This window comes from Gadus chalcogrammus, chromosome 8, assembly GCF_026213295.1.
Source record: "Gadus chalcogrammus isolate NIFS_2021 chromosome 8, NIFS_Gcha_1.0, whole genome shotgun sequence".
In the NCBI taxonomy this organism is placed as follows: Eukaryota; Metazoa; Chordata; class Actinopteri; order Gadiformes; family Gadidae; genus Gadus; species Gadus chalcogrammus.
This window is the reverse complement of record NC_079419.1, coordinates 8,778,974-8,804,173: the sequence shown is the minus strand read 5'-3', so window position 1 is coordinate 8,804,173 and position 25,200 is coordinate 8,778,974. Positions and strand designations below refer to the sequence as shown.

The 25,200-nt window shown below is 43.8% G+C and overlaps 1 protein-coding gene across 2 annotated transcripts in view; it reads right to left on the bottom strand.

Moving 5' to 3' along the window:
* Positions 1–25,200, bottom strand: part of LOC130387793 (guanine nucleotide exchange factor VAV3-like) — a 55,144-nt gene that overhangs the window by 26,597 nt on the left and 3,347 nt on the right. For both annotated transcript variants that reach the window (XM_056597061.1, XM_056597062.1), the window contains exons 2-19: positions 24,259–24,375; positions 18,805–18,863; positions 17,958–18,023; positions 17,361–17,478; positions 17,080–17,181; positions 16,623–16,691; positions 16,422–16,525; positions 15,998–16,097; positions 15,534–15,629; positions 12,609–12,677; positions 11,962–12,048; positions 10,824–10,909; positions 10,252–10,384; positions 5,713–5,822; positions 4,926–5,027; positions 4,442–4,533; positions 3,625–3,647; positions 2,020–2,053 (exon numbers count right to left, since the gene is read on the bottom strand). In XM_056597061.1, coding sequence (XP_056453036.1) covers positions 2,020–2,053; positions 3,625–3,647; positions 4,442–4,533; positions 4,926–5,027; positions 5,713–5,822; positions 10,252–10,384; positions 10,824–10,909; positions 11,962–12,048; positions 12,609–12,677; positions 15,534–15,629; positions 15,998–16,097; positions 16,422–16,525; positions 16,623–16,691; positions 17,080–17,181; positions 17,361–17,478; positions 17,958–18,023; positions 18,805–18,863; positions 24,259–24,375 — 1,567 coding nt within the window. The remainder of the gene's footprint in view (positions 1–2,019; positions 2,054–3,624; positions 3,648–4,441; positions 4,534–4,925; positions 5,028–5,712; positions 5,823–10,251; positions 10,385–10,823; positions 10,910–11,961; positions 12,049–12,608; positions 12,678–15,533; positions 15,630–15,997; positions 16,098–16,421; positions 16,526–16,622; positions 16,692–17,079; positions 17,182–17,360; positions 17,479–17,957; positions 18,024–18,804; positions 18,864–24,258; positions 24,376–25,200) is intronic.

Here is a 25,200-nt window from a genome sequence, read left to right as displayed (position 1 = left end):
AAAAAACAAAAAAAGTATATTTAAAAGTTGTTTTTTTAAGTCTTATTAAATGAATGTCTTCTACTTGTTTGAGATTGGGCGTGGCACTGCCACTGCTGCCATGCAGTGGCAATCGGGCTGTTTGATTTCAGGGGTGCAATGGTTCACAGAACTGTCTGTTTCACTGAGAAACAATATATGATCGAAAGCTTGTGGGTGTGTAGGATTCTCTTTAACGAAGCGCCTGACCCCATCAAAGAGTTGAATAACAATGAGCATTTCTTCACCCATTTTAATATAAAGGAATATTAAACAAAGGGTATGTCCTTAGTTGAGAAATATGCCAAAAGGCAATCCCATTGCAAACACTCACAACAATATGGAAATAATCAAAGGCTATGGACTCTATGAACTGGTGTTTGTTAACAAGGGGCCCTATGAATAAACACATTACACACATTATACCCCTTATCAACCTGGTACTGTTAAGGGGTTGAATCCAATTCATTATGAGACACAGGGCGCTCTACAACAGATGAGGTTCAGGAGATGGACTCAAAAAATGCCTATTTTCCCTCCTAAATGGCAGAAGCGACGCTCAGAGCCATTCATCTCCTCTGCGCTTAGCTTCCCCCGCGCAGCAGCAGCCACCACAGCTCGCCGCTCTCCTTCAGCGGGTTCTGCCTAATATAGCACCCCACGCACCCTGCTCACGCTAAGACAAAACACCCCTGCCAGCGGAGCAGACATAGCCACTTAGTCTGCCTCAACACTCCTGAGTCTACACCCCCCTGGTAACCCTGCCCAACGCCGCCGCCGCCGCCGCCGCCGCCGCCACCGCCAACGCGGCGCCGTCCCCACGCATGCAGCTCCCCTTCCAAGGCGCCGGCTAACAGCTAGCAGCTACGTCCCCTGGAGGAGGGGCGCTATTGGAGACGACGGGGACCGCGGGCGATGACTTTATTGCACACCACCACCACAACACCCCCCCCCCCCCCCCCCTCTCCCCCTCCACCGTCTTTAATAAGGACAATAAGCAAAGCTGTGCTTTCTCATAAGGCCAATTTATGGAAATTGATTCATCACTATGGCAGAACTTGGCAGGCACTGGCAGTTTGGGGGCGTGGGTGGCGGGGTCTTGGAGGTATAAAGGGAGATCTTTTTTTGTCCCCCGTGGTCCTTCGAATAATTCCTCTCATGATAGGAAGTAATCCTCAAATAAAAAACATCCTACCTGGGTTCTAGGGTGTGTGGTGAGTGGAGAATGTGTGAGTTTGTTTTTTCAACAACATTTTTGGTCTATTATTCCTATTGAGTGTGTGTGTTTGTGTGTGTGGGGGGGTGTTTGTGTGTGTGTGTGTGTTTCTGCTTTGTTGTAAAATAATCCAGAGAATAGAGCGTCCTCCTATAGGTATTTGTGCCCAGAGGTATTTGTGTTTTTTGTGTTTTTTTTGCAGCTGCCGCTTCTAGCGTGAGAAAGCGAAAGTGTAAACATGTTAGTAAACCGATAAAACTAAAATTAAAAACTCTAAATAATTATTCCACACGTTATTATTCATTCATAGCATCACAGGTTTACAGCCGTCACAGTTTCCCAATAGCTAATGTAGAGCTCATGATGACACGCCTGATTTGAGGTGTTTATTTATTCATTTATTGAAGCGTACAAACCCTTTTGGCCAAAAGATTTGTCACCTTATTGAATTCCAATGAACAGAATTAAATCAAAAATAACAGTGATTCTATTCAAGGTTCAAGGTTAAATGAGCCAATAAATGAGCAAGTACCCATGTTTGGTACTCAGTGTATGGCCTTCAGCCCAGTGTTTCTTTAAATAATTTTGAACCACGGACATTTATCTTCCAACAGGAGTCACAAATGCAGCATGTATTCGATTTTATTATAGCACCATTCGACTAAAGGTTCGAAGGGCTTAAAATAAAGTGTTGTTAGTTTTTCCAAAGGGCTGTTTTAATTAAAGATTAAAACAGCCCTTTGCACCCAAAGTGTCACAAGTGTTGCAGTCAACACTATACTGACCTGGGATGGCTTGTCTCCGTGCCGTTAAAACTCTCTGTGGAAAGAGAGACATACAGAGAGAGTCAAACACAGAGAGAGACAGAGAGAGAGAGAGAGACATACAGGCAGAGAGGGAAAGAAACACTGAGACACGGAGAGAGAGCAACATACAGGGAGAGAGAGAGAGACATACAGATAGAGTCAAACACAAAGAGAGACAGAGGGAGAGAGAGAGGGAGACATACAGGGAGAGAGAGAGAGAGACATACAGATAGAGTCAAACACAAAGAGAGACAGAGGGAGAGAGAGAGGGAGACATACAGGGAGAGAGTGAAAGACATACGGATAGAGTCAAACACAAAGAGAGACAGAGGGAGAGAGAGAGGGAGACATACAGGGAGAGAGTGACAGAAACACAGAGAGGGTTAGGGTTAGAGAGAGGGAGAGAGAGAGAGAGAGAGAGAGAGAGAGAGAGAGAGAGAGAGAGAGAGAGAGAGAGAGAGAGAGAGAGAGAGACGAGAGAGAGAGGAGAGAGAGAGAGAGAGAGAGAGAGAGAGAGAGAGAGAGACAGAGAGAGAGAGAGAGAGAGAGAGAGAGAGAGAGAGACAGAGAGGGGCAGAGAGCGATGGATTGAGAGAGAAAAAACATAGAAAGAGAGAGGGAGAGAGAGACAGAGGCAGAGAGAGAGAGACAAACAGAGAGAGGTGTGAGAAAGAGAGGGAAGGAAGAAGAGTAGAACATGCCTGAGCAAGTTTAGGAAAACAAAGATGTAACAGAGGCGTATGGGGGGGGGGGGGGGGGGGTTGAAACCCAGAAAGTAAAGAGCAGCTGTTGAGAGAGAGGAGGCGATGGCGATACCCAAGAGAGGGGGACTAGAGGAGTGATACGGCTATAGAAAGGGGTCATTCACACATCATGCCCGGCGTCAGGATGAGCCGCCTGCCTTACAGTCATCTGTGAATGCTCCCTCCACTCCCAAAGTGAAGCCACCGTGTAAGAAGTAGGTGTGATTTTCCCAAACTGTGTTGTGGAGGTGGGAAAAAAACAACATGCAATTCGTACACTCTGCGACATGTATACAGGAAGTTTTGTCGGCGCTCATCCATTCATTCAGCATTGTGTTTGCGTTGACGCTTGTGTGTATTTGTGCGCACGATGAGCGTACATGTGTGTGTTTTTTGTGTCATCCATTGTTTTGCACTCGTAAGGGTATCGCCAGGGGTGGAAAGCACCAGAGTGCTTGAGTAGTGCATGTCAGAACTATTTACTTATATTCCCCCCTTCAAAGGGAAACCTCCAAGGGGGGAAAAACTGATTTTACTTTTGTTTAATCTTGTGTGTGTGTGTGTGTGTGTGTGTGTGTGTGGGTGTGTGTGTGTGTGTGTGTGTGTGTGTGTGTGTGTGTGTGTGTGTGTGTGTGTGTGTGTGTGTGTGCATCTGTGCGCGTGTGAGCGTGTGAACGTGCGTGTGTGCGCGTGCAAGCGCACGCACGTGTGTGTGTGTGCCTTCCATGTTAAAAAGCAGGGAAGCATCTGGCTTGGCAATGCTAATGCTAATGAAAGCGGCTGTGTTCTGTGAGCCGGGGGGGGGCTGGGAGACAGAGAGAGCGTCTGGACTGGGTCTTACCTGCTGCCTTGGCGCGGCCGTATCTGCAACCAGGCGGGAGACAGACAAGGTGAGGAGCGGGAGAAACAGAACAGCAGCTCCCTGACACGCAACCTCAACTGTCGGACCGTCCAACCTCCACCCGGGGCCCTGCCTCGTCACGCCTCCGGAATGCACAAAGAAGGCCTTGTGCTGGCCCCCCCCCCCCCCGAGATGGTGGGGGCCGTCCTCCCCCTCCAGCCCCACCACCCCCACCCCCACCACCACCACTCCACACCGCTGTCATGGCCCGGTGACTTTAGCTGTCTGCCCAGCCACAGAGGGCTAACGTAGCTGAACCAGCCCCCGACTGCCACTCTGTCCGCTCAGAGAGCTAACCCTCACCGCCGCCACGGCCAGGTTGTTATTTTGCCTTAGCTTAATGACTGTGAGGGGGCGGGGCGAGGTGGGGGTGGGGGGAGGGGAGGGGGTATTGGAGAACTTTCTATACACTTTACACGTAGACGGTCGGTTGAGTTAATATCATATGCTGGAAAACTTGAACAACTATGGGTGGCTATACGACATATGATCAGCTATGTTTGCGACGTATGCCAAAAAATGCTGGAGGTGTCAGCTCTGCCAACACATTAGCATAGCAACACAGATGGCCTCTTAGTACACGTCAGAAAAAAGGGAAAGGGGACCAATAAAAAGGCCATGCAGTGTACATAACAGGTGAGCGGAAAAGGATTTGTGCATGTTTAAATGAATGCATATGCATGTCTACAATTTCTGCATTATCTACGATACGAAACAACACATTTAAAAAAGGTGGAAAATATTAATGAGGACTCACCTCGTCTGCCACACATGACCAGACGCCCGAGGCACTCCTTATGGGCGCCCAGGCCACACTTGTTACAGAGGTAGCCCTGGTTAAATATACCCCTGGGGGCGCCCCAAATGTTGACATGTTATTATCATAAAGCCTTCTGCTCCATAGACAAACACTTGGTTCATTGCGTGCTAATTGTTCTCCTTGTATGAGTTGCAATAGAAGCGGAACAGCATTTGCTTATCATGTTAACTGGTGAAACAAAGCAGCATGGGCATATATATGAAATTGCTAATTGATGCTAAAATGTGCGAATTCTGGTGTGAAGATTAAACGAAAAAACGGGGGCAAAAAATAAGTAGCCTTTGATGTCCCACAGATGCACAGAAAATTTTTATAGCATAAAAGAAGACGAGGATCTACCAGTCAAGAACAACGAGCGCTTTGATCCGTGAAAAGCCAGCGTGAAAACACATCATTCACAGCCTGGATGTGTGAGTGTTACCTGAGCAGGAGATGGCAGAAGCTGCACGAAGTGATCCTCTCGAATGTGTGCATCTTGAACTGGTGGCTGTTGCTGTTAGCATTATCTGGTCGAATGTTTGATCTGAGGCAGGAAACACACACCCACACACACACACACATACACACACACACACACACACACCCACACACACACACACACACACACACACACACACACACACACACACACACACACACACACACACACACACACACACACACACACACACACACACAGACACACACACACACACACACACACACACACACACACACACACACACACACTCAAATAACAGTGGCAGACCTGATCAAACAACACCCATGCAAGAGTCAATACTTCACTTGGCCAACATGCAAACACCCACACATTCAAGGTAACACAGACACACACACACAAGCACACGCACAGTGAAATAATAGAGAGTGAAATAACAGAGATACATATGCACACACAAACACGGGTACACAATATCGCTTGAATGCACAAAACCGTCTGAATACACACACACACACAGACACACACACACACACACACACACACACACACACACACACACACACACACACACACACACAAACACACACACAGAGATACATACACACACACACACACACACACACACACACACAGACACAGAAACACACACACACACACATACAGATACACACACAGACAGACAGACAGACAGACAGACACACACACAGAAACACAGAAACACACAGAAACACTGAGCCAGTTGTAGGCTGATGAACTGTGTACCCACACGGCCATCTCAAACTGGTCCAACCACTTCTTCTTCAGCTCCATGGTCTTGAAGAACAGCTCGAAGCCCGTGTGCCCCTGGTTGTGGGTCAGGTAGAAGCCGTAGCACCACTGTGGAACGCCCAGAGGGATTCAGTCACAGAGACCCACACAGTTAGTTTCCCTTTTGCAGTGAAATTCCACTCAAGTCAATTCATTGTAATTCAATTTCAACGCATATGGATTCAATAAGGAATAAGATTTATTAGATACAGAGTTCAAGTTTAAATTTGAAACCGTTGGAAACAAACATCTAATGTGGAGCCCCCACACAGAGACTCTCCATAGAGATGAGAGATCAGGACCCTGGACAGCTCCCCGACTGCGCAAAGCGGAAACAGACCATATTTGGGCGTAGCACTACTGAGTAATCAGTTCTATGAGCACCAGATGACAGATCTGGAGGCGAAACAGCTGGAACAAATTTGTGGTAATCAGCTAAATGGTTTTAACAAGGAGCTTCTCTGACTTGGTCAATGGGGAGAAGATGGGGGAATTCACGGGAGACAAACACAAACCAAAGCCCTGTGTTTTGATTTGTGTTGATGGGTATGCATTAGATGCCTCCCTCACTCGGTTAAACACATGCGGCTGCCTGCGTCACCACTGATTGGCTCGGTCGCCCTGCCGTTACTCGCTGATAAAGCGTTGATGCGCCACACCTGTGCTTCGCTTGTTGAGAGTGAACTGAAGGGACGTTTACAGGGCAGCCGGCAGCCCTGCCTTCCTGGAATGAACCAACACCTGAAAGCGATTGCGGTGTCAGGGAGTTTGGTTCTCGTTTAAGAGAATCACGAAAGCATTGGGAGGAGACCAACATAAGGACCTAAGTTTGGTGAAGAAGAAATTCGGTTTTGTTCCAGTGCTTACCTCCTCACCACGCACATTTTTCAATAGAAACATTTTGTGTGCATTTAACCGTGTCTTTATCTGACCCACCATTGCCTCACTCAGCTAGCTTTGCCACACTAAGCGTGTCAAAAGCGTGCTATAAGCTGTCCTACAGCCCTTAATAAGGTTGCCGTCGTGCCATGCCACCATGTAGCAAAAACAGCGTGACTCTGATCCCATTATCCACAGACCAATGTTCAGCTACTTCACAGGCTAACCAGATCAAATTAAACCTCTGGGACAGCACCATCTCTGGTGAAACACGGGTTATTACAGCAGCCGTTTTGCATTGGCTCAAATTGGTGCCGAACAAACTATGAAAAGCGACATCACCTTTGCACTAATCACCTGGCAGCGCATAAACCAATCAGAAGCAGCCTGAGCCTGAAGCCGCACTATCCTGTTCTACATTCCCAGAGCTGCGGGCACTTTGCAGCGTACGACATCCCACCGCAAAATAAACAATCAAACCTAATGGCTTACATCTAATATCAGGTGAGTGAGATGGGTTCTCATGGGGTCGGCTGGTCGGGTCTGCGGCGTGCTGTGCGCTTTGCGAGCGCAGTGTTAAATCATTGATGCCCTCGCCAGCCGACGCCGCACACACACTAAAGCTTCATTTAGCACCGAATGATATATGGCCCTGAGCAGCCTTGGAGGGCCACACACATTCATCACCTGACATTAGCATCCCCCTTAGCATCTCTGTCCTCTACCATCTCTGTCCTCTGGTGAATGTGTCGGTGTGTCTGTGTCTGCGTGGGTGTGTGTGAGTGTGTGTGTGTGTGTGTGTGTGTGTGTATGTGTGAATTTGTGTAGGGGTTCAATGGGTTCTATGAACATGCATGTAAGTGTCTGTTATTTTATTGATTTGTTATTGTGTTTGCACCTATCACGGTGACCGTGTGTGTGTGCGTGTGTGTGGTTGGATGTGTGTGTACGTACGTGTGGCTGTGCACGTGTGCATCCGCCTGTCTGTGTCTATTTGTGTGTGTGTTGCAAAAAATTATGATCCCAGTAAATGGAGAGGAGAGTAGATACACATGACAGATGCGTCGGGTCAAAACACCACAGATTTACTCTGTTTGCTCCACCGTCGCAAGTACATTGCACCATGATCCATTCATGTTGTTTTACGTGATACTACGCGTGTGTACACACACACACACACACACACACACACACACACACACACACACACACACACACACACACACACACACACACACACATAAATCAGTATCATACAAACGTCAGGATCATACGGATAATTACACACACACGCACAGCCGCGCGCGCACACACATAGAGCTGCATTTGCATAATGATCGCACAGCAGATTAAACGACATTGATCACAGAGTCCCTTTGATGGAAACCCAGGGAGACGCCCCGCCCTGACAAGCTGTCACTCTCACCATTTATCAGCATTTGGTGACAGAAAGAAAAGACACCATCTGGGGGCGTACATCACGCACCAAGCCCCCTCCCCCTCCATAATCCCTCCGCAAAAACACAACACAAAGAAACACAGGACACTTGTGGACAAGAAGCCATCAATGAACGGAGAATAGCCGAGTCCACGGCAATGTATATCCATTTTGTTCGGCTGTATTGCTCTTGGCAGATGTATTCATATATCTTAATGCGCGTGTGTGTGTGTGTGTGTGTGTGTGTGTGTGTGTGTGTGTGCGTGCGTGCGTGCGTGCGTGCGTGCGTGCGTGCGTGCGTGCGTGCGTGCGTGCGTGCGTGCGTGCGTGCATGCGTGCCTGCGTGTGTGCGTGTGTGTGTGTGCGTGTGTGCGCGATACACGGTTGACCCCTGAAGCCCAGAGTGAAGTAAGCTCTAATTGTCCTGGATTGCTCTCATTAGCCACAGCTAATTTGCTTTCATCAATATAAACGCTCTCCACTCAACCATCTCTGCTGCACTCCAGTAAATATGCTGCCACAGCGATGGTGAGGCCCATGGCAGGGAAAGCCCCAAAACATCTTTTGACACATCACTTGAACCAAAATGTCATTACTGATCAACAGGTGTGGTCATCAATTCAATTGACCACATCCTTTTTCTCAGTTTCGGATCCGCTGTTTCAAATTCATTAGAAAATGTCATTTGACTAATTAATCATTGTTTTGTTGTGCTGTGATCTGGTCATGTTGGCAGCTCCTGTCATGGAGGCTCTGCTGTTCGTCTAGGGGACTTCTCTCACGTTTCTTTAATCTTTTATAGGACCGAGTTTGGAAGACGCAGCCTGAGTCGGCGAGCCTTATGTTCTTGTCTCTGAGTGGTATGTAAATCTACAAAACAAGCATGACTTTGCACTAGAAATTCCTTTTCCTCTCATCGTCATGACGATCATCTCCTTCACCCAGTAACTCCACAGTTCCTGAAGGGCCCATATTATAGGTTTGAGTGTGACAGCCATTACAAGCCATTTGAAAATCAGCCTTTTCCTGTGTTTTAATGACATCACAAGTGGGAGTGTCCACCCAGATTCATGGTGGATAGATCAGTCTACCAAACGGACTGCATTAAATGTTGCGTTCAACGATTGGCTTTTAATGGGCAGCAGGCTCACAGTTGTTGAACTCAAGCTTTCCTTCAATTAGTTAGTATCACTTCAACTGGTCGTTTTTCATTTGAATAAAAACACAATCAAGAACGTAATGTAAAACAACGTTTAGTAGAAACTGGATTTAAATGATGAACTCAGCTTAATGCAATCTATTAAAATATTAAACGATTGCATTATTGTTTAATGAGTGTCTTGTCTCTATGCCTTGAATAAACATTTTCTGCACAATAATGAATCTTTTAAAGATTGAAGTGGCATCTAGTGGAACGGAGTTGGAAGAAATGTAATATAAAATTCAGAATTATGCATGAATTAGTGTATAATCCCAGGAAAATATGAATCGTTTTGTATTTGTTTCTTAAGAACGAGCCCTTTATAACTACATAGGGAGCGGGTCCTCTAGCACAGATCCCACCTCGTTGTTCAGCCATGTTACTATAGCGGCCGATCACAGAAAGACGGCTATAGAGAGGACGTGTGTTTCTAAACACCACCACAGCGCAATTGTTAGCAGCTAACAATTAACAATCATGATTGCTATCTTATAAGCTATATGACCTATAGTTCTACCTACTTAATAACTAATCGAAATTTATAAATCCATCAGGGAACCTTCTCCCTTGACGCTTGCTTACTTGATGCTGTCGTGGACGATGACATATTTTAAGGTCCAGTTGCTGCTTCTTGTACCACACTTTAACTGAATCAAACTGAATCGACCAGAAAAAACTTTTTCATGCTTTCGGTAGTTTCATAGGGTTTTTTCCGCAATAAGAAAAAAGCAAAAGATAAGACAGATATGTTGGTGTGTTTTTACCCAGCACCAAGCTCTTGGCTGCATAGGGCAGATACTCTTTTTTGACAACATCAGAGTTGTCAGTGGAGTTGTTTGACAGCATGTGATATGGGAACGGTATCAGCGTGAAGACGGAAGAGAAAAAAAAACGATACAGGACAGCGCTGCGTCGAGGCACTGGGGGTACACGAGGGTCGTTACTAATGGATTGGTTTGCGTTTGCCGTTGCCCACTGACCTTTTTACCTTCTCTGTCGGAGGTGGGGTTGTTGGTGATCTTGTAGAAGTTGAGGTACAGCACGTCCTTCAAATCGTAGTTGTCTCCCCGTCGCTTGCACACGATGACGGCCAAGTCGAAGAGAAAGATGTGCCTGCGAGGGAGAGAGACACAGAGGGAGACGGAGAGAGAGTGAAGGCACAAGCGGTCGGAGGGCTTAAGGTGTAAGCGACAGAAAAGACACCGGCCACAGCATTGCGTTAGACCCTTCTATCAGCACAGAGGTAAAGAGCACTCCACCAAGGTGAAATACGCTGCGGAGGATTAAATCTCATCGACCATCCTATCAGTTGACCTCGCTTTCTCGGTGTTCCCTTCAATGGCGAGCTGCTCTGTTGGAAACCGAGTTGTTCACAGGCAGATGAATATTTGCTACTTGTCGCCCCCGTCCCCTCACCCGGCCTCCCTTTGTCAACCGGTTGCATCCTCCTACGTTTAGCCATGTCAACGTACTTTTGTGACAGTTTTATTTCTTGTTCACGTGTCTTTATCTAGGGTTTTGTTTTTGATGCACATTGAGTGCATGGACCTACCTGTCTTGTTTCCTCTTGTCAAAGTTTGAGACGATGCGTACTTCTCCGTCGCCCTTGGGTCGGCCGTAGTTGATGAGAGGCTGGTTCTGTCGACCCAGAGGAGAGGAAGGGAGTTATTAAAAACAAGGCCTACGGAGGATGGTTTACCAGTTATCTTTTCCAATGGTGTTACAATGATATGATCGTCAGTCAGGAGTGAATTTGTGTGAAATTTGAAAAATGTATGATTTCATTTATAAATGTATTTTGTCACCAGACCAGGCATTAACCACTCAAAGCTTAGAAAAAAACACATACATCGTTTTTGCTCGTACGACAGGGTGAGCAGCACAGTGCAACTCGGTAGATGAATCCATCTGTTTGTCAACGTATCTGTGTCATAGCGACATATCTCTATTGCTTATTGTGAGCGGGCTCCGGGCGGCACCAGGCCATCACATGGCCGTGTGACGGGCATATGGCGGCCCCGGACATTCAGCCCCACTATGCTGGTGGACAGCAGGGCACAGATCAGCTCCCTGGGGAGAGCCACCCACCTGGGACTCATCAGCCCCGTCAGCAGCCTGGCCCAGCTGCCCCGGCCTGGTTATCTGCCTCCATGCCCCCCCTCTTCCACGTGAATATGTTTGGAAAATTCAGTGTTGTTTTTTTTCGGTTTTTGGCGTACCCGGGAAAAAAACGGTGTTTTTTCGGGTCACTGAAAACTGAACAACACTGTCTGAGGTGTTGTTAGCGTTGACAACGGGGACCTAAATTTGTGCATTGGCAGTCGTTGTTTTATGTTTGTGAATTAATCTTCTTCTGGTGTTGTGTTATTTCTGTTATTTTGGGCGGGTTTATTTATAAGATACATTATCGCATTCAATTGTCTTTGTGTTGACGGAGATGGTAAATGTAAAACTGTTGGTGTGAACAGGAATGTTTTTGTGTACGTACCCATAAGACGTTCACAAATAATTGTTTACGCGTTCACGGGGTCGACAAAAGTGACATTTTGATCCTGATCAGGATGGCCATGCATGTTATATACCTCATGTTTGAGAAGTAAAAATCCTTGTTTTGGACCCACGCATGGTACCTCCCAGTATATTGTCACCACAGAGCAATGTTGTAGATGCATACATGATGTGGGGTTTACCAAGTTTTCGATGGACCTCTGGTATTGGTCGATCTCTCTCAGTGTCTCATTGTCCCTCTTAACCTCGTTGACATACTGGGCCAGGTCCTGAGACACACACACACACACACACACACACACAGACACACACACACACAAACACAGACACACACACAAAACAACAAAGGAATTGTAAGAGAAGTAATCAACTCTGTCACACACGCGCTCAGGCCCGCACGTACAAGCACACACGTCACACACACACACACACACACACACACACACACACACACACACACACACACACACACACACACACACACACACACGGATCCCACAACCTCACATACCTCAAAGGAGAAAAAAAAATTGCATTGCATTGCTTGCATTTTCGAAGACAGCCCCAACGGTGTCATCTTCTTATCAGAGGCAGACGCGCTGAAGTGTTTGCCGTGTGAGCCGGGTGCTCTTCACAGAACACTGTGGTGTAAATGCTTTCATTTAATCACTTCACACTTAATTCCGGCTGCCAAACATGAATGATTTATTATTTTCAACGGCTCAAAACGCAGTATTTTTTTCTCAGTGCCTAAATATGGGTCTTTGAGTTGCGTGGGGTTCGCGGCCGACTTTGAAATCACAATGATTACCACCAGCTCCACACTTACTTTCATGGCGTCGAGGGCCATCCTCAAGTTGCTCTTGTCTGCGGTGTCGTGAGTGTGTTTCACCAGCTCCTGGGGGATAGACAAAAGAAAAGATGAACAATGACATAGACCTTCACACACACACACACACACACAGACACACACACTGGAATACATATGCGCGCACACACACACACACACACACACACACACACACACACACACACACACACACACACACACACACACACACACACACACACACACACACACACACACACACACTTCTATTATATGGCGGAGGTCATTTGAGCGTCAGTGACAGTCGGGACGCTTTTCTTCAGACCGCAGCGATGAAAAGATGGCCTATTGTCTAATCTAAAATTTAATCAGTGCGTATGTAAAGCTCGGATGAATGAGGGGTCTGGGAAAAAAAACACATGGTTTTTTTTCCAGGGGGTGGATGGACCGCCGCACAGACAGGCAGACAGACAGTCCTCTCTCCAGCACGAACCAAACCCATGATAATACAAAGAATGAAAAATCGCCCCTAACCAGCTAAGCACACCCAAACTTTTTCTTCAGCGGCTCGGATGAATAGGCCTGGGAGAGTAACTCATAAATAATAATAATAACTAATTGCATGCATGGAAATCTTTCATGCCAGCAATCACAAAGTGCAGTACAGTGCTAAAACCGAGCATGTGATTCGAGTCAATCACTTTCCATTTCACTTTCCATTGTATAAGCCACCTAACGGATAATAGACAAAAATAGTCACGTGATTAATATCTGATCTCCCCATCATTGCCCAAGTGAGCAATGATGGGGTTCAGTCCTTCCACTGACACCCCCTGCCCTCAGCAGACAGACGAGCCATCTCATCTGTCCGCAGCAGCAGATACGTTGGGCCAATGCTCCTACAGTGCACGAATACACACGCATCAATCTGTGGGCCCCCCTAAAGTGCCATGAATATGTAAAAACGTGCATTTTATTTTTTGCATATGATTTATGAGGCTTGTGGCGTTTCAGGCAGATCGATGCACCAATTATAATCTAAAGTCATGTTCCGTTAATGCTGCATGTGATCTAGACTCGAACATGTGCAGGTGATCATGGGATATTTATATTAATATGTAGGACCTCAACGGACAACGGCAATAAAGTTTAATTAACCGGTAATAATGGGAATTTTGTATGAATTGATGGGGTGTCCTTTTGTCGTCTCCCTGGGTAACTAGCCCTACGATCCAGATTTCTGGGGGAAACTGTTTCAGCCAAGTATAACATATATATTATATTACAACGTGTAACATAAGCAACGTCTGGCTAAGGGTATCAGAAATCATCAGAATCTACTGTAGTCTTAAAAAACCACCACATATATTACTATAATGAGGCTTCCTAATTGGGGCTCCTAGGTAATGCATGCAGCCAAGGAACAATAACACTGTAGTCAATCAAGAATAACTTCCGCCGTGATAACCCCTCACATTGGTGAATATGTGGATTATTCAGGGTAAATTGGTCGGCTGCAACATGTTTCCGTCTACCCTTCCACTGAGTTGAGAAGGGGAAGTTTCACCCCTCTTTCCTGATGAATCATCTGTACATACTATGACAGGGGTTTGTTCCAAATATTGAGATCTAGCGGTTTGATGGAATATTGACAATCTCGGTGCACACATTAAGGCAATGAACCCATCCATAACATCACAGGTGCAGTGATTAAAGTGCTTTGAAAAATAAATAAAATCTCTCTTACCTTATCTTATATTATGTTTTACCAAAAGAGTGAAAGTGTATATTAGTTGCAATAACTCCATTGGTTGTAACTGGATGTGTTTGTGTGCATCCATGCGTTTGTGTGCCCGTACATGCATGCATACATGTGTGTGTGTGTGTGTGTGTGTGTGTGTGTGTGTGTGTGTGTGTGTGTGTGTGTGTGTGTGTGTGTGTGTGTGTGTGTGTGTGTGTGTGTGTGTGTGTGTGTGTGTGTGTGTGTGTCCATGCATGTTTGTGTGTGTGTCAGAGTCAGTTCGTGCTCCTACCTTCATGCATATGAACTCCCTACCTTGACCTTTCCTAGCCTTCATCAAGCTCGCCGCCCACCGTCGGAAACACAAACGCGGTACAATAGGGGGCCGCAGCCTGGAAGACATGCCGGGTCACCGACCACCGCCCACGGGCCTAACCCCTTCCAACTGATTAAAACCAACTCGCTATTGGCTGGACTCAGCGTGCTACCGGCCCACACCTTCACCTCTGATTCGCTCTAACTAGAGGTGAACTTCTCACGCTGCCAGCAAAGGGAAACTGGTTTTCAGGTGAATTAGGAGGACGTAGTGCTTTTTATTTGATTTTGTTGGAGGCATTTAAAGAGCCACCTCTCCCCAGCACTGATAAAAATAAATATACACCCCACGATTGCTCAGGTCTTGGTTTCCCACTTAAATCCGTGAGATATGCTACCAGTGCCACACTTGTTCCCCCCCCCACCCCCCAAGCCAAAACAAAGTTGGGCAAAAGATATCATCAAGGAATATAAACGAGAGGAAAGCAGAGGGGCTTTGTGAGAGAAAGAGAGGATGTAGTGGATATAATTGCGCATATTAACCCAGGTTATTAAGAAAAAATATATATTTTTAGCAATGTGAAACAGAACCTCTTAAACGTTCCTTGAGGTCTTTTGGGGAGATAACGTGGTATAGGTCGCCCCCAAGTGGCTGCTGATAAAATTACAATAAAATAATAATGTGCATGTCTGTTTGGGTTGGGCTTTTGCTACAATGCCCAGTAGTAATACCACGCCTACAGCTTGGGAACCTAGTATGGTATTGATTTTTACTTATTTTGCTTTTTCCCTGAGCACTAAGGATACCAAATAGAAACACTTCAATATACTTTCAAAGCTTTAAGGAATCCAGAGAGCTCAGCCAATACCTGCAGCAGTAGATGGTACTTGAGGACTCTCTGCATGGGGACGACCAGCAGATCCCGCAGGGTAAACTTGCCATTGTTAGCCCTCTTGGCACACTCCTATTAGATACATACAAGACAAAATTAGTCAATTGCAAGGTGACATGACAGCACTTTTTAATTAATCAACTTGAAATGAACAGTATGACGTTAAAATATGGAGAGCAGGGGTAACATATCAAGGCTATATGCCATTCAGGTGACTTGGTATTTGTTTTTTAACAATTATATATTACAGGTGCATAGTACAGTGTCCTATGCCAGAGCACATCTGTGATGCAGTTCACAAAAGTAACCACTAGAGAGTGCTACAATATTCATGTTCAGCACAGTTTGGTTGTAAGTGAGTATTTGCTGTTGTATACTGTTGTATTCCCATACAAATATTGTGTATTTTTACGCATGTTGTAAACAACGTTCAGATAGACCTCTAGCTTGAGACGGACGTCCTCTTTCTCCTTGCAGATGAGGTCCAGCACGGCAATGGCAATCTCCACCTGACTGCAGTAGATTCCGTAGATCAGTAATCTGTCCACAGGGAAGCATAGACAGAGAAGATTGTATTCAATGATGAGTTCAAGGTCCCTCTCAACGTGCTCATTCTGAACCATCTACATCTATAAGTGAATCACAGAATTAAATTGAAGGTCCTCCAAACTGTCCACAAATGACTATTAAAGATAATGAACATGTCATTCAAACCACTGCATTTTTAAGGATGTATGTTTGTTGCAAATTTAAAAATAAAACATATTTTATTATTTTTTGCATTGAGTTCTCTTCCTGTTCCTGGGTCAGGAAGGTGCACTTCCCTTCCTCGAAAAACGGAAGAATGGGGGACTGTGTGTTTACCTCTCCTTGTAGGTGATAAAGATCTGGTAGAGGTTTAAAGAGTTCCTATTCAGAATGGAGTCTTGCACGTCGACCATCAGGCTCTTATGAACTTTCACCAGGTCCTTTTGAGGAAGACACCCGTCAGTGACCATAGGAACGTAGCTTCTTAACGTGACATTTAGAGAGGAGAGGAAGAACGAAACCGTAGAGGACACCTACTGGGATATTCAGGAAAACCTTGTCGATTTCTGCCGCTGAGAAGAATTTCTTGAGGGGGTTCAGGAAATACTGCAGGGAAGTGGCAGAAACATCTTTTGTTTTTGGTTGCTGTCACTTTTCCCCCCAAAACACTGTTAGCGTAAACAAACTTTTTTTTTTACTTTGATTTTCTGTTTGCATTGAATTCATGCATTATAGTTGTTGTAGGTAAATATGAAGCGAAGAATAGTTCTTGCAGTCAACTCAGTGAGCCCCCTGTTTCTTCTCGAATTCAACCACAATGAGTTTAAAAAAATAAATAAAAACGATTTGGTTTTCACTGCCCCTTTAATAAACACTTTTGCAACTATATAATAATTGCGTGCAAAGTGTTCCTGAAATTCCTGATAATCATAGAAGTATCTCCAACTAGATGTAAACATGTGTATAGAAAGCAGAGATGAATGAGGTATCTTACCTTTTCTATTGACTCCAGGGTCTCAGTGTATTTCTCCTCTGTCTGTTTGATCTCCGACAGACAGCAGCTCCTAACATCCTGCTCCGGCTGCTGGGGCTGTTGCTGGACCAACAAGCACAACAATTGTTACTGTATATAAACAGTGTGTGTGTGTGTGTGTGTGTGTGTGTGTGTGTGTGTGTGTGTGTGTGTGTGTGTGTGTGTGTGTGTGTGTGTGTGTGTGTGTGTGTGTGTGTGTGTGTGTGTGTGTGTGTGTGTGTGTGTGTGTGTGTGTGTGGTACCATGGGCGCTTGCTGTTCGGTCCTCATGAGATCTTCGTAGATGTCTCCGCCATCGTAGTCTTCCTCTAGCCTGTAGACAGCTGCATACTGCTCTTCCTCATCCTCAGGGGTGTTCTCACTACCATACACACACACATGGAAACACACACGCAAAAAGCATTAGAATTCGCAAAAACATCCTGAAATGAATCATTCATTTACTTCAAATCAATGAATGTTTAAATCAACCACCATGTAATTAGGCATAATTGATTATTTATTATCGTCTATAACTGCAGTATAACTGTGATAAACATAAACATAAATAAATACTTACATACATACATGCATGCAATACTTACATACATACATACATACATACATACATACATACATACATACATACATACATACATACATACATACATACATACATACATACATACATACATACATACATACATACATACATACATACATACATACATACATACATACATACATACATACATACATACATACATACATACATACATACATACATACATACATACATACATACATACATACATACATACATGTACATGGCTTTCAGTTTAAATTAACCCATGAACATACTCAAGCAGATCCTCCAAGTTGTTGTAGATGTCCTCTTCGTTGAGGCTCACCTCTGTGGGGAAGGGTCTGGAGAACACAATGCATTCTGATATCAGTGTTCCTCCTCCTCACTAGACCCAGTATAGTAGTACACATGAAGGCAGAACGGATTTGTCTGAATGCTTATGGTTGGTCGATTTTTGCTGTCAATCAACTAAACCCAAGATGAACCCAATATGAATCTGACTAAAAGACTAAAACAAAGACTGAACTTTAGGGCAGAGTTAATTTTGAAATAAATAAAGTTGTGAATAACGTTGTAGGGCAGCAAAGCATTAAAAAGATTGTGTGTGGTGCACAAAAGGAATAAATCAATCAGGAAATAATAACTTCCAGCTAAAGGTGTGGGGCAGAAGTAAACTAGGCACGATGTCAAGGTTTCCATGGAGATGGTGTTTACGCAGTGCAACCACATTTTTAACTAGGGGAAAGTGGCTTCCAGTTTTGAGTCATAAAATCTTGAGTACAGGTCACCAAGATTGCTATCCGAAATTGGCATTTCTACATAAGCCAAAATGCCACCGCTGTCACAACTTTGAGTGGTGTTTATGAAGTCTTTGGGCATACTGACGTCTAACCACAAGCCCAGCTGAACGCCAATAAAACCACATGTTGCAATTCAATGTAATAAACTCAGAGTCCACATGCTGTCAAGGTTCAAGTCCAATTCCAAGTCTGAGTGATTAGTGTTCGAGTCTGAGTCATCAGGGCTCAAGTCCAATACTACAACACTGGTAGCTACTGTCTGCTCCTGGTGCTCAGGTGACCATACAATGATGGATTAGTATACCATGTTGAAAAGACTTACTTAAATCCACCTTGCTGTGCGATCGTTGTGTAAGAGATCTTGGAGAGGGAGTCCATCACCTGGGGAACATGTGGAGGAAGGTGTTATGTGCTATGAATTGATGTGTTCGGTTTATTTATATAAAAGGGTCCTTAAGGTCCTTGGTGTCGAATCGATTACAAACCCAGACAATGCTGAACGGAGCCAAAATACCAATTATTATATATATTATCTTGCCCTATATGGTTCCCAAAATACTTCCGACCATGGGTCAAACCCAAATGAAACGGCTTAGTGTGGAAAGAAGTATATTTCATATTCTATCATTCAAATTATCATTCAACTATGCCAACTTAACATTAAGCACAGATTCTGCTCACCAAATATACAGAGTACATGGTGTTTATGCCTTGAATTCATAGACATTATTTTTTTTTTCGATGTCCGGAAAAAGTAAAAGTAATAGATAAGACAGAAATTATGCTGCAGTCTCTTACACAGCTGTGGTTTAACCAGGCTCCGCCCCCAATAGATCAGATACTCTTTTTGCAAACAGAGTTGTTGGACTGATGAAGACTGGCTTTAAAAGGGCTATAATAGCTTTCATCCAATGTGTGTGTATGTGTGTGTGTGTATGTGTGTGTGTGTGTGTGTGTGTGTGTGTGTGTGTGTGTGTGTGTGTGTGTGTGTGTGTGTGTGTGTGTGTGTGTGTGTATATGTGTGTGTGTGTGTGTGTGTGTGTGTGTGTGTGTGTGTGTGTGTGTGTGTGTGTGTGTGTGTGTGAGAGACTATGTCAATGGGGACTATAAGCAAGTAAAGAGCAGCAGCATGAAGTATGTAAACATAGGACATGTATCCTTAGAGAGACACGTTGACGTGGCGCTTAGAAAGAGATGGAAGGGGATGATTTGAAGATTAATGTTATCATTGAAGCGTAGATCAGGTGCGAGGTAAGCTTGGCCAGATGAGGTTTGGTTTTTTTTGTTAGCATGATCTTAGCGTCTCTGTGTTCCCCTAATCACCACTAGCTTCCTGTCTCTCTGAGGGCAGTGGTTAGGCCCGCCCGCTTGACATTAGTGTTCGCAATGTACAACACTCATGTGGTTAGAATATGAATATTGAATAAATACATATGTTTAATCTTTTTTTGTTTTTATATCTGAACGAGATGCGTGGAAGCTTCCCCACACTAGTGTTTTTTATGGTTATAACTTCTCGAAAGTTTTCAATTTTCCTCTTTCTATCCCCTAAGAAGGACATAATAGTTTATTTGAGAGAACCGTGGATCGGTGTCTGGACTTAACGTTACAATGTTCATATTCTGTACTACTTTCTGCTTGTCGTATGAAAGCTGAAAAAAAGTTAACCACAAAGCACTGAAACCTGTTATCACACTTTTTTTTGGTGATAAGTCCTTCAAAGCGAGGGTTGAGCAAGAAGGACAACCACAAGCTCAACCCGGAGCTGAGAAACACTGAGAAACCTGAGGGGCTTTCAACATCGTGTCACTTCTCACTGTACTCTTCTTACTGTTTGGCGAGGGCCTATGGCGACCTAGCAGTGGATTGTAGAGGAGAGATTCTGTCACTAGATGTGTAGTGGATTACCACCGTGTGGATACAGCCCCCAATTTGGCACAACCCAACTCCACCAGATTAGACTTGGCTGAGATTTGACATGGTCTCTTGTGTTTCCGGACCCAAGATTGAGCATTTTTTTATATTTTTTTCCAAGGCTACACAAAACACCACTCCCTGGACGGCGTCCATGTTGAAATACCCCAAGCCGAACCTGCCGCTGCGCAGTATGTTAACAAGTAGTAATCATGGGTGTGCCATGTTCTCCCTCTCAGAGTTTGAATGTTTAATGGTGGACTCCTCATGGGGGCCATGGCAGAGATTACACAGTAACAGAAGCCCCGCTTTGCTTGGGGACTGCTGCAGCCATGCAACTTCTCTGTTGGGATTATCAGCAGGCAGGCTTAGCCGCAAGCTTCTTTAGGATGCACAATGAACAGAAAGACGGCGGCTGTGGGAGAGTAGAGGTCGGGGGAACCATAACCCAGACCAGAGTGCCGCTTTTGTGGTTTTGTCTATAAACCAAGGGGAAGACCTTTCTGGTCTGGCCTGCATGGTTTGAATTCAGATGACTATTTACTAGGGTTGGTTTGTTTAAAACAGGTGGGAAAGTTGTACTTTTGGCCACCAAGAGATACTTTATATTTCAAATGAATTCATATTTACTCCTTGATGATTATTGACAGAAAAAATACCCTTTAGGTAAAATAGATGAATAACACACTCTTTATATTTTCCAAATATATCCAAACAGATAATATTATAATTGAAAATATATGTCTTGAATTGCCGTAAACTATCTACTGTAGCTTCTTTCCAGAGATGGCACATACGTGCCCTAAAACAAGCTCTTAATCTGGTCGGGAAAAAGTAGTTCAGGGAATTCAGTGAGCTAAGGAAATATGGCATGCAGGCTAGTCATTAAGTGTGCTTGCTGGCAGCAGTAACTAAGCCAAAGCAGGCTCTTTGAACAGCCAGGGAGAAACCAGCCAGAAGTAAGCCACAACAGAGATCAACCGTAGACCTACTGACCTGCTAACCATGGAAAGCAAACATGAAAGAAAACATGCATGTTACCAGTCCTTTAATAGTTTACATTACAACACAAGGCAAAACCACTGGCTAACAAACACTGGAGTGTTTCACACTTGTACACTGCGCTTTCTGGCAGAACGGCCACGCAGACACACAAACACACACTCACACACAAACACACACTCATACTCACACACACAAACCTGACACACACACCCACACATAGGCAGTATAGGCGAATGCTAAGGGCGCATCCATCCGCAGGGGGCGCCATTTTTTCTTTTGCATACTGTATTCATCTAACTTTAACTTCAATGTTTAGATGACTTAGTATCAGTAGTTATGTCGAAATAAATATTAGACAAAATAACATAACATGTAAAATAAAAGAGCGCCCTAGTTTCCGTGTCCCGCCCCCCCCCCCTCCCCCATAGACTCTACCTGAATCGGGAGGTTGGGAGGGGCGAGTTACCTTAATTACCCACTTGATACATCATTCTGACCGGAGAAGAGAAAGCTATCTTTTTGCACATCACAATGTAAAAGAAACCTAAACACTCTGGCGTTTACGTAAGAAAGAACAGGAGGATAAAACGGGAACAGACAGAAATACAGTAACTCTAATTTGTTTATCTTTAATGTAGGCCCTGCTGGCTATATATACAACTGGTCACTTTGTCGGGCTCTTGTTCGACTTTCTATCTTTATTTCTCTGGTGCTAACTGTTCCCTATACATAACTCTGCTTAATACATGGCTATTGATTTAATTTATTCACTTATCGAAGCAATATGTGGTTTTAAATGTGGTTTTATTATTTAGTAAATGCAAATAGTCCGCCAACAGTTGTCAGGGCGTAGCGCGTTGCCAAGCAACGTGTAAACAACTTAACCAGAGTTAACTAGCCATGCAGTGTTTCTTTTTAAAAAAGAAAAGGAACGGCAGCTCTCAACTTAGCTTCAATGAAAATCAAAACATGTCAGCTATGTACATAGGTCCATAACATTTTGTAACCCACAGTAAACTGGGGGTATTATCCTTAAATTATCCAAAGCATTGTTGTAACCATTGTTGGAGCAGTGTTTATTTTCAAGCTGATTTGGATGATAGTTTGTGGTTTGCATATCTTACATTTCCCATATCTTTCATATAATATTGCATTATTGTATTTTTTTTTCACTTCACTTTAGAACCACGCTTGAGAACCAAACTAGATAACCATACTACATTTAATTATATTTACAATAATTAAAATCTGAACTCATATCTTTTAATCCGTCAACTTCACTGGCTTCCGGTAAAACAACGCATACATTTAAAGATCCTTCTCACCACCTACAAAGCCCTAAACAACCTTGCCCCCTCATGCCTGACAGATCTCCTCCAACGCCCCATTGACCCAAACCCACCACGCTCCACTGTTGCCAACACCCTCATCCCCATCACCAGGACCATATACCGCACCATAGGGGACAGAGCCTTTGCCATTGCCGCCCCTACCCTCTGGAACCCCATCCCCCTGGCCATCCGTAACTCTGATTCACTGCAGTCTTTCAAAAGTCATCTCAAAACACATCTCTTCAACATCACTTACAACACCTGACAAATCTTTTTTCACCCTCTCTCTTTCTTATTGTCCTATCTTTCTCTGTATTGTTTGTTTTGTAGTATTTGTATGTATGCATGTATGTACTGTACTGTCCATTTGTATCCTTTTTGTTTTGTGTTTTTGTAAAGCGTCTTTGGGTACCGAGAAAAGCGCTATATAAAACCTATGTATTATTATTATGATTATTATTTTGCTTATGAATGCCTTTAGTAAACATCATGCATTTATATGCAGTATTTTGTGCATACCTTATTGTATGCATGATTCATTGTCACTTGTTTTGCAAGACTTTTTATTATTATTAAATGTTCTAATGTCTGCAATATTTTGCGCATACCTTATTTATATTGTATTTATGATTCATTGCTTGTTACTTGGTTTGTAATACGTTTTTTGTGTGTTTAATTTTCTATCTAAAATAAAAGAGTCTAAAAGACAAAGCTTTGCAGCTTCTCTGAGTGTATGAACATTGGTAGTCGAATTTACTGTGCGATCCAGGGTAGGGGGCGCCAGCAAAAATCGTACCTAGGGCCCCAAATTGGTCAGGGCCGGCCCTGCACACACACACACTCACACTCACACTCATACGCATACGCATACGCATACTCATACTCATACTCACACACACAAAGACACACAAACAAACACACAGCGCACACAGCACACACAGCACACACACACACACAAACACACACACACACACACACACACACACACACACACACACACACACACACACACACACACACACACACACACACACACAAACACACACACACAAACACAGGTTTTTTTACTCAATTTTGAACCTAATAATTTTGGGCTGGATTATAATAGACTATTAATGAAATTAGGGAAAACCGTGTATTCACATTTGACGTAGACAGACTGACTTTTCAGATGCATTGAAATCAACCACTGAGAAAGAGACAAAATTACATAACCTCAAGCAGACACAAATTATAAGTCCAAATATCATGCTGATATTATAAATGGTTAGTTATTAGTACATTGGTATATAGATAGGTATAGTTGTAGCATTAGTGTTAGGAAACATACTGATAAGCCTTCAAAACGTTTTTTTCTACTGCTAATTAGGATGAAAATTCCTGAGCTACAAGCTTTAGCAATGCCACATAATAAGATAAATTCTGCAAATATGCGGTTATGAAAAAAAAAAATGACGACTACAATAGAATCCTCAAATGTGTGATTGTAGCTTTTGATTGGGATTTCAAAACGAAATGGAGCCCACCTTTCCAAAGTCCCGCACGTCGAAGAGGTCAAAAGCCTCAAACAGGTCACATTTCTTCATCCCGAATGCCTCACAGCACGATGTCAGGAAGGTTCGGATGTTCTTCAAACACATGAACTGCAAGAGACAACAACGGCGCGTATAAATATTCCCATTCAGTTGTGGTAAACGTTCTGTTATGTGGTCTGTTATAACAAAACAAGGATGGGGTTATTTCTTAGATTTTACTTTTATGTAAACCAGTATATCGACAAATTACTGACTAATATCAACGTCAATCAATGTTACCAATATTCCCCAACTGCAAGTATAGATAATGGCTGCAGCAGTATCTCATTTGATTTCCCGTCTGTTTAGTTTGAAGCAACCGCTCTGGTGAACATAACAAGCTGACCAAAGATTAGTGTTTTAGTTCTCAGGATTCTTTGCTTTGCGGCAAAGCTGTTGAGCTTCACATGTTGGTTAGAATTATTAAAGATTAAAGGAACAGCATGGGATTTCTGTTTTTAGGGTATGGACTGCCCTTGAGCAAGAATTGTCATGGTTTTGGTGTTTTGTAACGGAGCTCTGAAATGTTAACGTGTACATTCATTTCTCATGTTTTTGTTTCCTGTCGCACACGAAGGGCCAGTACAGCCACCACCACATTCTATGTGTAGTTTGCCACCTTGTCCATGTAAATATTAAAAAAATAAACTTGTGTTGTAGGGAACCTATCGCTAAAGATTCTGTCTCCTTTGTTCTTGGATATATGAAGAGTCTTAGTATAATTTGAACTTCACAAAAATGTATTTTGAAATGCTTCTTAATGTGTCAAAATGGAAGCGAAGAAGAAAAAGGAAATGGGGAAAAAAATGAAATGAGCTGTAGCAAGATTCCTGAGGGTGCATCTCAGCTTATCATGGTTGCACATCGAGGAGACGCCTGCTATTACTCTGACAA